A 17124-nucleotide genomic window follows, 5' to 3' on the forward strand; every position below is an offset into this window, starting at 1 on the left:
AGGCCCATCCCACAGCGTAGCTGAACCCACACTCAGGCTATTCTTTTGCGGAAGCTATAGATTCATTTCAATACACTTGTTTAAAATTCCTCACTGTTATCACGGGGAGTATTTTCTCTTTTGTCTAACATTTTCCCTCTAAGTATCAGTTTTGGGTTTGTTTTGTTTCTTTTTAAAATTATTTTCATTTTTCTTTACTTCATTAATTTATTAATTTCTTTTCATTTATTTCATTCTGTGACACTTCCTTAATTGCTTTTTTGCCTTTAGAAAATTAAGATATAATTCACAATCATTATATTCACCTTTTTATAGTGTATAATTCAGTGGTTCTTTTGTTGTTGTTTTTTTTTTTTACTTTGGTCTTTTTGAGACAAGGTTTTGCTACGAAGTTCAGGCTGGCCTTGAGCTCACTTTGTAGCCCAGGCTGGTCTTGAACTTCCAATGATCCTCCTGCCCTAGCCTCCCGAGTACTGAGATTACAGGCATGCACTACTACACCTGGTTTAATTCAGTACTTCTTAGTATATTCACAAAGCTGTACTGTTAGGGTACCCTTATAGAATAGCAGACTTGTAGGCATATTATAACAAAAGTTAGAAATCAGTTCATAGCCTGTGACTATGCTCATGCTGCCTGTCATGGAGCTATCCTTGACCATCTAGGCCCAAATGTTCCTCCTTAACAATGTGTGGACTCTGACTATGTCTGGCTTCTGTTTTAAAAATATGCAGTGATTCCAACTTGCCTCAAGGGCTGCAAGACCATCATGTTTGGGGGAAGACTGGCCCAGTCAAGGACACTTTCAACTATGGATCCTATGGGTCCCAGAGCAACTTTTAGTTACTATCTCAATTTTGCATCTCCAAAATTGCCTGCACATGGAACAGGCTTTTGCACTGAAGGTATTTTTGCCCCCTGTTACAGCCTGGGAAAGAGCAAAATTTCTTGTACTCCTCAAGCCCTTTGAGGACACTTATCTTATGCAGGGTCTCAGACTCTACTTCCAGCCTCAGCTCTGATCTAGGTCACATGTCCTACACCTATGCAGAGATTATATTGGGAAGTTAAAAAACAGCTCCCAGCCCTCAAGTACCAGTTCAGTGTCAATGCCTTCTGCATGTTCTCGCCACCATCTGCAGCTCAGTTCTGAGTTTAAGCTCCTGCTCTCCTGTCATTATGGTCCTTTACCTTTCATGCTTTTAAACTCACTATGAATTTTTAATTTGGGGTGAAAGCAAGATTTGTTTGTCTTCCCAAACATTTCTATACTGTTCTGGGGTAATGGATCCTTTACTAATGCAGTTGGTCATACTGTCCGCAAAGAAAGTTGATACGAAATACATTTTTAAACCAGAAATTAATCATTCTACTGCTAGCATTTCTAGAACAGAAGTCATACACTTGCAGTCTTGGGCTAAGCCCAACCCACAGATGTGTTTTGTTTGGCCTAGACACTTTTGGCCCATACTATGTTTTTTTAAAAAATCTCATTTTGCAAGCCAACTTTTAAAAATCAAGGGATTTCACATAACAGTCCAGATTTTCTAGTTTTTCTTTTTAAAAATGGAAAGATCTGGCAATAGGGGGCCCATCTTCCATCATGGTAAAACCCACAGGAGTGAAGGAGCACCTGCTCCCAATAGTCACACCATGTGTTCTCCCATTTGTCAGATACCTCTCCCGCTTCACATCATCCCACCCAGCCCCCTTCACCCAGTCACGCGACCTCCTGGCCCCCAGAACATGCTCATCTCCTGCCCCAGCCCTAGAATCAATTGTATCGGGACTGCAAATGTGACCTGCGCAGCACACTGGAAGCTCTATGGGAACAGGAACTATGGCTGGCCTGTTCACCACCCTGTCCTCCATATCCCACGTAGGGCCTGGCTGGTGGTAAGCTTTCAATATTTTTGTATTTTGAATGAATGAATGAGAGAATGGACAAGCTCTTCTAAAAATAAACAACCCAACAGTCCAAACAATTCTGTGGTGGAAACCTCTCCAAAATATTGGCAACACTGAGGCCCTTAATGTTTACATCCTGAGAATCATCATGTCTTAAGTAATCACAGGCAGCGATGTAGCAAGTGGAAGTTTGTTATTCATTTCCCATATGGTTTTCAACAAGTCTCTTAATTTTCCTCTGCTGCCAATTCTCCTTTGGAGAATGGGCAAAAATACTTCTCTATTAGCAGGAATAACACTAAGACATCCCATGGTGCTTAGACAAGCTGTGCTATATATTCATGTGACCCGGTGTTGTTAAGGGCTGGTTTTATGCACCAGAGTGAGCTTGGGAAAATCTTAAGTGCACCTGGAAAGAGGCTGGGGTGTAATTTCCAGAGATGGCTTATTGAATGACAGCTTCCCCTTTGGTCCAGTGAGAAATTTAATTTGCCGAGGACTCAACACAGGAAGCATTTGCCGATTAAAAATATGTCTAAACAGATGTTCTGCTTAGCCTGGAAGAAGGATCTTAATGCAACTGTCATTATTGGATTTTCTTGGATTACTACTATCTGGAATTGGAGTCCAAATAGAAGGATGTAATTATTTATTATGGCCAAGAGTCCTGCATTTGAAGAGGAGCTCAGGGATGTCTGAAAGGATTTAACACGCTGGGGTAGAGTAAGGTGGGGGGATAAAGCCCATTTAAATTCTCTGGATCTGGGAAGGACCCTGCCTCTCCGGAACAGTAAAGCAGTCAATGTATTCAATGTTCCATTTCCAGCTGAAGGTACGGCCATGTCATAGACCAGGCCCTCTCAAGCAAGGAACTGCAATCTTTAGATTAAGTAACTATTTGCTCCTACACTTGAAGTAAACACCCTGACTGTTCAGCCATCTGCAAAATCTTCACCCCATGGGTGATGGGCAAGATCACACCACACCTGACACGATCCTGAAAGACTAAAGGGAAGGCTATTATTCTACACAATGGTTCTCGAACCTGACTGCACATTAGAATCAACTGGGGGAGCTTTTAAATGTACTGAAGCTGGGGCTGGGGATTTAGCTCAGCGACACAGCACCTGCCTGGCAAGCGCAAGGTCATGAGTTCGATTCCTGGTACCAGGGGAAAAAAAAAAAAAAAAAAGAAAAAAAAAAAAGTACTAATGCCTGACTTCCCATAGACTGCAACTAAATTGGCCTAGAATGGAGTCAAGGCATCTGCAGTTTTTAAAGCTCCCCACTAACAACAAAGGGCAATGAGCAGTGCATGGTGGCACACGCCTGTAATCTCGGCACTCGGGAGGCTGAGGCAGGAGGATCACTGCCAGTTCAAGACCAGCCTGGGCTACAAAGTGAGCTCAAGGCCAGCCTGAACTGCATAGTGAGACCCTGTCTCAAAAAGACAAAAAAAAAAAAAAAAAGAAAGAAAGAAAAAAAGAAAAGCCAAAACAAAACAAAGCACAGTGCAACTTGGGAACCACTGACAGATACAGCCAGAAAGTGAAGTTCAAGGGGCTTGGAGGCAGGAGACTCACTCAGGAGAAGTGCTGCTGATTGCTATCTGTGTGGCTTTACACGAACTGCTTCGCTCTCAGCCTGACTTCCAGCTGCATGGGAGTGGTGAGAGCGCAGAACCAGGCAGCATAAGTCAGAAGTCTGCCACGAGGACGGGCACAACGTGAGCTGTCGTAAATAACTGCTGGGAAGGTCTGCATTTGGGACAGTTTAAAATGAGGGCCTGAAGTCAACTGGTTTCCATAGTTACACCCAAATGTACCGACACAAGTGACATTCAGAGATTCCTGCACTGAGTGCTTTGCACCCAAGTTTTGGGGACCCTTTTTCTAGTCAGCCAGATTCCGTCATTCTCCACTTTAGCACTAAGGCTTTGGGGCCTGTTACTGAAAGTGCAAGGTCCGTTCTCTTTTACGAATATGGTTCTGGAAATCTGGCTCTATGGAAACAGTCACAGCTTCATCCACGGAGCAGTTACACACTGCCTTTCATTAATCCCGTTATCAGCCCCCCACAGCATGCTGAGCTGTCCTCTCCAGGGAGGGGTCTCTTCGGACCAAAGGCGGTGGGGGAGGGGTGTTGAGCAGTTCGGCAATTTACTACTCCCAAGGGCTGCAGGCACAAATCCCCACCGTCAGGGCTGAAGGGAGCCACATAATGCCAGGAAATAAACCTGCTGCTGAAACCAGCAGGCCAGGGGCTTTCCTTGGATCCTTTCTCTTGCTTGGGTGGTCTCTTGCTCTGGAGTGACTGAAGACGGGGGTCAAGATGGAGCGAAAGAAGAATCTGAGATTGGCACAACTTATCTTTAATTCAGGCAAAAGCAACACACACACAGGCTGGTGTGCAATAGCATCCTAAAAGGATAGAATAAGAGGGATGAAGGGACAGATTTGAACAGCCTCTCCTTACCTCCTCACCTTTAGGTCTCCTTCCTCCTCTAGATTACCCTGGATGCTTAACAAGCTGCTTATCTGCTGTTGTAATGCAGAACGTAGGGCTTGGCCTAGCCTTAACGTTCACGGTCTTCTTCAAATATGAAACCTGGGTCATCTGAGGCTGCAGACTATGGGTCAAGCCAGCTTCAGAGGTCTGTATATGTGTAAAGAGGAGTATTATTTTCATCCTCCTTAAAAAGTCCAAGGTCCCTTACTGTAGTGCAGGTCCTGCAGACAACTCAACCAGAGGCAGAATTTTAATGGGCTGCTGCAGCCTTATTCCTTCCTGTCCTCTGTAATTGTGTTTCTGTGCAGCTGTTGAACAGCTGTGGGATTCCAGTCCAGAGGTAGATGATGTCCTCTCCATGCTGTGTAATGTAATTCTTGGAGGTGGAGATGGGGAGGAAGGAATGGAAGGACTACATTCTCGGAGAACTTTTTAAATTCTGGACACCTAGCTATGTACTTTATATAAATATTATTTCTAATTCTCTCCAAGCCTCATATAAAAAGTTGGATAACTTATCCAAAGTCATAGCTACTAAATGGCTGAGCCAGGTTTCAAACCCAAGTGTGTCTGACTATTTCAATTTATTTGGTTGGGTCATTTTACACCCCCATAATGGTAAATACCAAAAACTCTGACAATATCCATTGCTGGTGAGCAGATAAGATGCAGTGATAGTTTCCAGATATGGCAACCAACAAGTTCCTTCGTCCCTGGGAGCTCATGCTTATTCTCACATGCAGGTGATTCTCACAGCCAATGTCCTCTACTTGAAGCTGGGATGAGCTTTTCATTTGTTGTGAAGGTGGCAGAAGCAGTATTCTTGGGGTTCTGAGTCCAGGCCTTAAGTGGGTCACCACCTTCTGGTTCCTCCCTCTGGAAAGACACCATGCTGTAGGAAGTCTCAGGCTGGACAAGTGAATAGGGAGAAGGGCCACACGGAGGTGCACTGGGGCACCGGGGGTGACTAAAGCTTTCCTGGGCTTTCCAGCCCAGTCCAGCTGCTAGATGAACGCAATCAAAAGTGAGAGACTCTGAGGAGCTACCCCGCTGAACCCAATCAGCCCAGAGAATCATGAAAGATAACGAGTTACCATTTGACGTCAGTAGGTGTAAGGGTGGTTTTATGGAACAATATATCACTCGAACAGGAAAGAGAAAAAGGGTGTGGTGTCTTGGCAATGTGAGGCAAACCTCTCTAGTTTCCTCCCCACACCCTGGTTCCATTTTTATACTCAGTCTGGTAATTTGTGGCTAAATGAAGTGCCCCTGATTTTTCCCAACATGTGGGGAGATTGAAAATTTGTCAAAATACCCTCAAATAAGCAAAGCAGAGAAATGCAGTATTTAAAGGGGGTACATAGTTCCAGCTAGAAATGTCAGCACAAGTGAAGGTTTTCCAAATGATAGGGGGACAAGCAGGGTGGGAGAGGGGAAGGCCAAGAACCTGTTTCTCTGTAAAAGAAGTCAACTAGATAAGATGTGTGGAGAACTAGCATGTCGATTCTCCCCAAACCCAGCTGTGATTTTGTTTAGCAGTTCAGGCTGTATAGAGGTGATTTCCCTAAATTGGCTTTCAGTTTTCATAAAGGAGTCTGGCTGGAGCTGTGTACGTGCCTCATGACAGCACTTGGACTGCATGTGAGCTAGCATTCCCCGCCTGACCAGTGGCCACAGCTGAGCCCAGAGAAGTGGACCATGAGACTGTGGGGCTGATATGCGATAACATCTCTGCTGAGGCCTGTGTGACTCCACAGAAAATTCCTTACCAAAACTGACTCTAAAACAGTTACTCGTTAATCACAACCTGAATCTGGCTGTTCTGATCCTTTCCCAAGAAAGCTTTGTTCCCTTTTTTACGAGCCTTACCTGCCTAGCCACTCATCTAGCATATCCAGCCATAATGCCCTCACCATTTTCCTAAATGAAAATATGATCAATAAATACCAGGGTTCTGGCTGCCTCATAGCCTTTTGTTCCGCATGAACGTTGGCCATCCCAGATCCCCGGTGCATTGCATTTGTCTCTTATTCTTTCTTTTTGCTGTGTGCTGCAACCCCTTGCAGGAAATTGGGGACTCACTACAGGGGTCCCCAGTAAAGATGGCTATCAGCAACCCTATAAGAAAATGAGCAAAGTCCCAGAGTATACACTCAAACAACTGGCAAACGTAAGAAAAGATGTTCATGACCATCGACAGAATAATACAAATTAAGTAATAAACAGCTATTGTTTACTGATTAAAAACACTGATAATACCTAACATTAGAAGGATCAGGGAAGGGGTGCACTCATAAATTGCCATGAAAACATGGACTGTTACACCTGTAGACCCGCAATCTAGCAACATCTATTAAAAAATGTGCTAAGTGTATAAGGATAAATGCTCAGGAATGTTTATGGCAGGCACTGGTCATGTCAGCAAGAACTGAAAGTGAAGTAAAAGTTAACTGATAAGGAAACTACTGAATAAATTATGGTCCATTCATACCAGGAATTTTTAACAGCTATTCAAAAGAACGAATTTTTATAACATACGGATTTTATATATGGAAGGATTTTCCATGACATATTGATGAAAAAAACATGATACATTTAACAATGTATATCAAATATTGTAGGATCTTATTTTTAAAAACAATGAGAAAGCCTATATCTGTCCGTATGTTTATATATACACATATTTGTGTATCTACATAAGTGCACATGGTAATATAGGTGCATAGAGAAAACTATGGGAAGGTGCGTACAAAGTCATTAGCATACATTACCCAGAAAAGAGGGGGGATTATGTAGAGGAAAAAAGAGGAGGTAGCCAAATAAAAGGGAAAAGGTACCATTAATAAACAATATATAATCATATCATCTCATGTATGCATTTATGTAACTGCGTATAAAATTATATATGTATGTGCAAAAATATTGATGCAGAAAAATAGACTAAAGAAAATAATGATTTCTATTTTATTGCTACAGCGGCATCCCTGAATCAAAGGGCTCCGGCACTTAAAAATTATTCTTGTGCTCTGCAGTTAACCTTATGGAGCAGAAATGCTGCTGCCAGTCTCAGGCTCTATTTCCTGCAGGCTCAGGCCAGACAAAAGTCCTATAGGCTCTTACCCTAGCCCTGCTCTGAATGGGAAGGGCTTCTCCAAAATGAGATGGTTCCAGTGATCCTCAAGCTAGAAGCCCTTAGAACTGGTAGGCCACACTCAGGTCTGCATTTTGCGCAGGCAGGCTGTGGGGGTACTTCCAGGCAGGCTTTGGGCTAACGGGTGGCTCCTCACCTGTCCCTCTCTTGCCAGCCCACAGAGACCTCTCCCAAGCCCCCAGAAACTTCTCTGCCTCCCAGGCCTACTCATTCCCTGTGACCCCCAGTTCACACCTCATCATCTTTCCTCTCAGGCTTCAAGGGTTCAACTCACAAGCCAAAACTGAGAGAGAAGTTGTTGCAAGAAAGTGGAGTCTAACTGAAGGCCATGCAGTCCCCGAGTGACAGATGCTGCCCTTCCATCCCTCTCTCTGGCAGCAGGCTACCCCTTTCCCCTTGAGGGAACACTCCTTCATGCCCAGGCTGCAGGGCTTTGTATTCTTTCAGCTGCTGCCATAGTAAGAGGTTGTGGAAGAGCTGCCCAAAGCCAGAGACTGGGAAAGGGGCAATGGAGAAGCACTGATTAATGTGTCCAGGTCTCCTCTGGGGGCGATGAAAAGTTCTGGACCTAGACACTGGGGATAGTCACGTAGCATTGTGAATGTACTTAATGCCCTTACCTGATACACTTTAAAATAGGAAATCATAGGTTATCTCTATTTTGCCACAATTTAAAACTAAAATAAAAGATACCCAAAGATGCCCCGGTTGGGCCTCACATACATTACCCTTTCTAGCCTGGTGGCTGCTGGTATTCAAGGCAGTCGTGTTTGGCCAGTTCTCAGACGGCTGCTCTCCAACCCCACCTAAACACACAGAGATAAAAGACAGGGAAGGACACATCAGCCTGGTGTGCCCCAGCATCCAGGACGAGGGAGCAAACCTGCTCATCAGTGATGATTTCTTCAACAAAGGTTTGTGTGCTGAGCTCACGCACAGCACCACACATTCCATGCTAGGACAAAAGAGAATTTGCCACATACCTCCTCCACACATTAATTAAGTACTAGTTTTGATCAGCGCAATGGCACTCAGAATTGAGTTTACAAAGTTTACAGGCAAACCCAAAGGCAGTTTCCTCACCTCACCTCCATAAGAAAGGCTCAATATATAGAGGACACTCGAACGCCTGGTGTTCAGGGGTTGGGTAGGAGGCAGTGCTGCTGCTGAATGGGACAGGCGCTGTCTGTGTGCTCCTGTATTCTGGGCATTCTCCTGGCATGCCGGTTTTCCCTCAGGAGACAGTCAACCTTCATAAACTCCTGTGTTTACCTCATATATTTATTTGTCTGTATACCCTGTATACACTAAGGCTCGCATGGTGCAGCTAGTATGTGTTCACTAGTAGCCATCAGCTGTACGCCATGTTCATCATCACCACCAGAAGGATGTCAATCCCCAAGTATTTATTAGTCCTTCTGTCTGCTACCTACAGTTCCAGGTACCTCAAGTCCAGATGCAAACAAGACAGTGAGGCTCTTGTCCTTAAGAAGTGTACATTCCAAATGAGGAGCTGGACAATACAGGGTGAAAATCATGAGTGAGATAATTAAAGGTTCAGAAAATGCTCTGAAGAAGATCAAGTTCAGCGCAAAGTGTGACTGGAAGAGTGGTCCTATGATAGTTGGAGAAGGCGCTCTGGGCTGGCAATGCCGGGGTTGAAATGAGGCAAGCACGGTACACCCACATGAAAATCCGGGCTAAAGCATCCTCAGCAAAGGAAGAAAGGGTAAAGAATGCGGATGTGGAGTGAGCTTGCCGTGGAGGGGAAAGGCCAGAGAAGGAGGCTGGAACCCCAGGCCCTGCCGGTTATGCTACGATCTCTCTGACTTTTATTCTCCTGGTCACAGAGACTCGCTGAGATTTTAAAACATCTCCCGTGGTGTCCAGGACCCCAGGAGAGTTTCTTTGATTTCTTTGATTTAAGAGAGATGGGTGTTTGTGTTTTACCAAGATTGTTCTGGGGTACAGGAGGCAAGGCGGAAGCAAGGCGGAAGGCAGGTGTTCAGCTAGGATCCTGGCCCTGGTCTGGTGAGAGACAATGGTGGTGTGGACCAGACGCTACAGGAGAGATGCTGGCACCTGTCATATCAGGGATATAGCCGGAGGCAGAGCTAACAGGAAGGGCTGGTAGATTTGATGTTTGGGGTGAGAAGGCTACCAATGACTGGTACGTAGGGACACTGCAGATTTGTTCCAAGAGAGACAATTGTGTACATGAAACTACATTAAAGTCCCCAAAGGATAACTGATTTACAAACAAAAAATAATTTCTTGCATTTGTTTAGAAGCTTGCAGCTTACAGTGCAGTTTCCCATATCCTCTTTCATCATGAATTGGAACACGGCAGTAGATGGAGTGTAGCCCCATTTCAGAGACTCAAGATGCAAGACTCCGATGCAAGATAGTTAGCCTGGCGTTGCTCGGCCCCTGAAGGGAGCTCAGGGCTCAGGACACAGATTCCTGGTCAGAAACCTCATGATCTTTCCTGTGCCACAGCTACTGGGCTTTCAGTGCTGCCCGATGAAGGCTCACACGCAGCGCCACACACCCATCAAAGAAACTCTCCTGAGGTCCTGGACACCACAGGAGGCAGCCATGTGGTAACCCCCACAGCAACGCCTGACAGCAGGCTACCTCTTTCCCTCCCATAACTTTGGCTTCAGAAGAAGCTGCAGCTGCTGGGCCTCCTGGAGGAAAAGGACCCCCTAATGGCAGGCGGGGCCAGGAGGCTCTGCACTGCATCCTGCTCATTCTATTGCCTCTCTGGCCAACTCGGAATCCACTCACACACTCCCTGCAGCTGCCGGAGCCTCGGCTGCCAGCTCCTGGCCCTGGGGTATTCTTCCAGTTGCCATATCATTTCCTCTTGGGCTAAAGGTCAGGGGAAATCCTGATGGTATGAAGTCGTTCTCTAGCAGAGGAATGTGCCATCTGCAGAGGGAAGCAAGCCGCAGAGAGGCTTTGGGCCCGGCTTGGCCTATGGCTGGCCACGTAACTGTAGCTGAGAACTTGGGCATTAACATCTTTCATCTGTCAAATGGGCTGTCGCAAGGACCAAATGAGGTAATGGGTTTATTTAAGCATTTGTTCATTCAACAAATATTTATCTAACACCTGCTACATGCCAGACGTTGTTTCTGCTGCTCAGGATACAACACTGAAGAAACTCTATCCTGACCTCATGGAAATTACATTCTGATGGAGGGGAGGGGAGAATATGGTTAAAAAATAGGCAACTAAATATTTGGCTTTTGGGTTTTTTTGGTACCAGAAATAGAACTCATGACCTCAGGCTTGCCAGGCAAGCACTTATGCTGGTGAGCTACAACCCTGGCCCTTAAGTTAATTGTTGATATGAAGAAAATATATGAAGACCACTACCCATAAGTCATTGGTGGCCTTCTAACCCCATAGAGCTAGTCCACCAGTCCTTCCTGTTCGATTTCACATAAGGTAGAAAAGCAGAGGTCTGGAGAAAACGAGGGAGAAAGTCTGCGGATTCCCTCTAAGGGAGGGAATTTCAAACTAAGGGACAAACAGGTGCGAAGGCCATGGGGTGGAAGTGTGCTTGGTATTCAGGAAATGGGGATGACTGGAACAGAATAAGCCAGGGAGAAAGCAGGAGGCCATGAGGTCAGGAGGTAGTGAGGCAGGGCCAGTTCATGGGGAGCTTTGTAGGTCATTTTGAGGACATTGGCTGTTATTCTAAGTAGGTTTTGGGGGGTTTCTTTGTACTGAAAATCAAACTCAGGACCTTGTGCTTGCCAGGCAGGTGCTTGTGCCACTGAGTTATATCCTCAGCCCATTTTGAATAATTTAGATAGGAGCCAGAGGACATGAAAGGACTTTGGGACTGTACTGAGTTTGTACGTGACAAGGGCTATTAGCAGTGAACTAAACGGGGACCCATGAGCTGAGATCTGAAGCAAGAGTCCAGTCTTATTATACAGCAGTAGAAGCCCAGCACTCATGGTTGGCAAGCTGAGACGGCTTGATTCCTACAAATGGGATTGTGAGGGAAAAGGAGCTGGGGAAGCCCAGAGGTTATGTCTGGGCCCAGCCCTGGGTCGGTGTGAGCTGGAGGCTGTGTTGGAGGGAGCCAGGCTGACGTGTGAGGGAGCCAGGCTGACCAGACTGATGGTCAGTTCTACAGCAGGCAGAGAAGAGGAAGATTAGGGCTTCTGTTTCTCTTGGCTCTCTAGTTCGTAGGGTTAGAGTGGCTACAAACACGCTAAGTTGGGGGATACCAGGTGCCCCAGTAAGCACTAATGTCTACTAAAGGTAAAATTATGATGTTGACCTTGTAACAAGAGCTGCGCTAAATAATTTTCTTGCCTGGAATTTTGTAATTCTAGCCTCATAAAATCTAATAACAAGCCAGGGGTGGTGGTGCATGCCTGTAATCCTAGCACTCAGGAGGCAGAGGCAGGAGGATCATTGCCAGTTCGACACCAGCCTGGGCAACCAAAGTGAGCTCAAGGCCAGCCTGAACTGCATAGAGAGACCCTGTCTCAAAAAAAAACAAAAACAAAGACAAAAAAGAAAGAAAGAAAAAGAAAAACCATTTCTCACCTCTAAATTGATACAGTGCTCCTGTTTCTATACAGGTGAGGCTCTGGCTGCTATCGCAGCCACAAGACAAGGATGACAGAAACAACCTGAGGCAGACAAAGACTGAGAGCAAGGGGGTGCACTCAGCATATGTGGACATATTTTTCCTGGAACATGATTGCAAGACAAAAAATATTTTATATATACAGTATCCCCATATGTAGTCTCTGCTTAATCACCTCTTCAGTGAGATATGCAAAGACCTTGTAGATTTCATTAGTCACAGGGGTTTATTCAAACGCCTCTTTTGCATAAGAAACCCAGGCTTACAGCTGGTCTCTGGGAAAGAATGCCCTCCAGGCCTTGAAAAGAGAGCTCCAGGCCTGTTCAAGCTCTCACCGAAACACAGCAGAGGTCAGCAGCCCGTGATGCGTGGGGCCCAGCTGAAATGTTTCTATCCAGCATTTGCAATTCAATCCCACAGTTTCCTTTATGGAACAATTCACTAAATTCAGAGCTGTTCTTTTTTCTAATTTGCCATATAATTCACCTCCCAAGTTCAATTAAGAAGCAATCTGTTAGCAACTTTGGGAGCAAGCTGCTTTTCTTTGGGAAAGCCCAATTTTCTTCCGCTCCCAACAAAAAGTGCCTTAATTATATGCATCATATGAGACATTGATGTACACACACAGACAACACCCCTCCACCATAATTAATGAAATATTAACCTTACACAACCAGAGACATATAAGCCAGAAGAGATGAGCTTTTCCAAAGCCCAAGAGGACATCTTATGACTTAGTTCAATATTACTCATTTGAACAAGTGACTATGAATATTCATCAATATGGAAATTCATAAAACTAATTATTCTCCCATCCCTCGTCCAACATTGATCCTTGATTTTCTTAAACACACGAATAGCTGCCATTTTCTAACTGCAGATTATCTGAAGGTAAACCACATATGTTATCTATTTAGTCCTCAAGCCAACCTTCTGCAGTGGGTGTTATCCCCATTTCACATACAAGGAAACTGAGGTTTCAAGCACACATTGGGTGCAGAAGTTAAATTTCTCTCCAGGTCAGTCTTTCATACACATCACATGATAAAACCACCCTGTGAGGACAACCTTAACTCTTGAGTTTACTGACTTCAAAAATTACCTACATCTTTAACGTACCATAGTTAAATCTAGCATAAAATTGTTTTGCTTTACGCTAAGAGAAAGATTCTAAAAACCACTTTGTTATTCATCCAATTATTCAAAACCTCTGTGTGGAGCACCTGCCTTCATGGTACCTGCCTTCCAACAGGGGCAACAAAGATTGGAAATAAACAATCAAATCCTTTCATGGAGAGGGTAACAGAGTTCTGTAAAACAGTGATGGGGAATTCAGCCCAGGGAGGCTGGGTTGAGTAGGTGATATCTGAGCTAAGTGAGAGGAAATGGGCATCTGAGGAGAGCATTAGCAAAACACAAAGGAACAAAAGCTGCAAGCAAAAATGTCCTGAGGGGGGAAAATAAAAGTCCAGTGTGACAGAACTGGGGCTTAATGCAAGCATGGTAGACAGGAGCTGACACGAGAGAGGGACACCTGAGTGACTCTTACCCTCACCACCTTCACCACCTTGCCTCAATCTGCCGGGCCCTGTGGTCACGTGTGACATGCACAGCAATCCTATGAATGCATAATGTCATTCTTCTTTTACACAAATGAGAACTGAGATTCATGAATAAGTCATTCCCAGTCATCTGCCTAGTGAGCGACTGATTTTGGATTCTGAGGAAGGCCCGTCCCTCTCCAGAATCCATCTTCACCCCACTGGCCTGAGCGACATCCCAGGCAAGATCAAAGGATGAACTACCCTCACACCTTTGTTTGAAAACTACCTACAAAACACATCTGCTCAGTTTAGGTTTTAATTATTCATTAGGACAAAAGAGCCAGAAAAAGGCAAAGCCCCTTTAAGAGGTTGATTTAAGAACAAACAAAGCAATCACTTGGTAATCAATGTGTAATCTTGAGCAATTCAATGCCAAGTAACTTTTATTCCATGCCAAATTCAAGTGCTACAGAAGGGGAAGAGAAAATGAGTTAAAAAATCATTGCCAGATTTTGATAATGAAATGATTTCACATTGGCAAGTGTATGATAAAATGGGAGTTCTTATACGCTTCTGATGGAAGAGCATTATTAAATTGGTTACACTTTATGAAATAACTTTGCAAGATGTATTAAAGTCTTTTGAAACAGACAATGCGCCTGACAGGGTGGCCGTGTACGCCTGTAATCCCAGCTACTCAAGAGGCTGAAGCAGGAAGATCACAAATTCCAAGCTAGCCTAGGCAGCTCAGCAAGACTCTCAAAATATTTTAAAAAGGACTGGAGTATGCCTTAGTGGTAGAGCCCCAATGGGTTCAATCTTTGGTACAAACAAAACAAAACAAAAAACAGGCAGTGATAGGACTTTCACATATCTTTGCTAAGGAATTAATTGGCAATGAACATTCAGGTCGTTGATTTCAACAGTTTATATTGTGAAAAAAGACTGTAACACCTGTACCCCCAGTATGGGAGTGGTAAAATAAATTATGATATAATGGAATATTGTGTAACCTTTTAAACAATTTCAGAAGTTTATTTACAGGGGGAGGGATCATATTGTAAGTCAAAAAGGTTAGGAAATAGTACTGAATATGATTCCAACAGAATTCAGTATGTCTATCTTTTTATAAAATGCATATACAGAAAATATAAGGAAAAACACTAGTAGGAAATACCTACAATGCCCATATGGTTACCTTTGGTTGGCAGTTATGAGATGAATTTTATTTTCTTATATACTTTTCGTAATTTCCAATTCTTGTGCAACATATTATTTTCATAACCAGGAAGTAAAATGATTCTCTAAAAGGAAGAACTAGATTACATCACACAGTTTGTCTAAGACTATGTGCTCTGCACTTCATAGTGTACACACACACACACACACACACACACACACACACACACACACACACACACGTAACAGTTGCCAGGGAAACCTATTCTGACGGGAAAGAAACATAGTTGTGTTTATGCAGATGGGAAAGCTGTAGTCCAACCTTTTTTTTGTTTGTTTTTCTGCTCTGACCACAAAAGAAACAAAGAGTCCACACCTTGGAAAGAAGGAAAAGCGGAAAGCTCTTGGGTGAGGACAGGGGGTGGAGGGGGTGTGCCTGTCAGCACCTTCTTCTAGCCAGTATTTCTGTGAACTCTCAAATTCATGGGCAAATACCTGTGTCCTGCCACAGCTGATGAGACTTAGAATTTGCTTTTGCCCAAGGACAGGGGTTAGTGAAGACTTTTTTTCGGTGATAGCATCTCCCTAAATTCCCCAGGCTGGCTTCAAACTCATGATCCTCCTGCCTTTGCCTCTGGAGTACCTGAAATTACAGACATGCGACACCATGCCCAGCTGATGGGAGGCTTTTTAATTATGCACACTGGAGCCCTCCTCCTCGTGGGTGTCTCTAGCCAGGGGTCTGTTTCACTTGTTGGGCCCGCCACTCATGCTGGTGGCTTGGATCTACACTTGTCCTGTTCGCGGATGGTTAGGTGAGTCACATTACACCTCCTCTTAGGTGTGCCCTGCTGCCCACCTAGTTTCCAACTTCCAAGTCTGTCTTGATCCCTGGACTCTGGGCATCCTGTCTCTCTAGTCCATATTGTTCATATCCAGCCTGACCTCGGCTTCTTTACTGCATCCATTATTTACTGCTGCACAAAAAATATCCCTCCTCATAGGGCTATTAAGAAAGGGATAATAGCCGGGCATGGTGGTGCACATCTGTAATCCCAGCACTCAGGAGGCTGAGGCAGGAGGATCATTGCAAGTTCGAGACCAGCCTGGGCTGCAAAGTGAGGTCAAGGCCTGGCTCATAACCCGCATTCATGAGTTATCTATTATTACTATTATTATTATCATTACTGACTCTAAAATTGTTCGGAAGTTTAAAGAACCAGAACAGGACAAAACAATAAACCAGAGACAAAACATTTTATACCTGAACTACCATGAGTCAAAGAAAAAATTTGAGAGCAGATTTAAGCCAAGTTCAGGCTGAGAAACCACTGAGGACCACTGGTGATCAGTCAAAGGGAAGCACCTCACCATAACTCACCATAGCTCACCATGGTGTTTCTTTACACCTTGCTCTGTACGGTGCTTGCTGATAACAATTTGAGATATTAAATGACAGTTGTGAGGTTTTGTTTGTTTTGTACCGGGAATCAAACTCATGACCTCAGCCTTGCCAGGAGAGCACTTATGTCACTGAGCTATATCCCCAGCCCTAAATGACAGTTAAAAAAAGAACTAAAGATAGACTAACAAAAGATTTGGGGACCAGTGATACGCAGTCATCCTGTTATTCCTGGGAAAGTGGAACTGAATGACCAAGACTCTCCTTGCAGTGGCTCCCAGATTGCAGGCTAGTGCTGCACCCAGGAAACTAACCTGGTTATTGGGTAAGTTGCATGTGCCACGCACTGTGCTTGCTGCCTTGTGCATATGTTCTCGTTTACTTTTCAGCACAGTCCTATGAGATAGGAACTATTGCTAACTTTGGTTGCATGAGGCTCAGGAAACTTTAGCACATCCAAGGGTCACAAAGCTGGTAAGAGGCAAAACTCAGACACAATCCCAGACCCATCTGGCTCTATTGATGGTCTGTGAAACACAGGGATAGAAATGCCTACCTTACTCATCCCTAGCTAATGTCTCAATACAGAACAGCAGAAAAATCCCAACTCCTTGGTCCCTGGGCAGCTAAGAGAGAAAAATTCACATTCACCAGGAGGCTTACCTCAGAGATAGTTCTGAGGCCCTCTCCAGGAGTCCAGTAGTACATATTCTGAGGTGTGAAGTTCCCAGGGAACTGGGCCAAGTCCTCCAAAGAAAAGAAGAGCAAGGAGGGGAGGGAGGAAAGAGAAGATGGTGAGTGGGAACCTGAGTCC

The 17124-nt window shown here is 44.5% G+C and overlaps 1 protein-coding gene across 1 annotated transcript in view; it reads right to left on the reverse strand.

The window, feature by feature from the left end:
- Tll2 (tolloid-like 2) overlaps positions 1-17124 on the reverse strand; it is a 126543-nt gene that overhangs the window by 59067 nt on the left and 50352 nt on the right. Inside the window, exon 3 of the mRNA XM_005407577.2 lies at positions 8296-8373. Coding sequence (XP_005407634.1) covers positions 8296-8373 — 78 coding nt within the window. The remainder of the gene's footprint in view (positions 1-8295; positions 8374-17124) is intronic.

This window comes from Chinchilla lanigera, unplaced genomic scaffold, assembly GCF_000276665.1.
Source record: "Chinchilla lanigera isolate Chin_1 unplaced genomic scaffold, ChiLan1.0 scaffold00106, whole genome shotgun sequence".
NCBI lineage: Eukaryota > Metazoa > Chordata > Mammalia > Rodentia > Chinchillidae > Chinchilla > Chinchilla lanigera.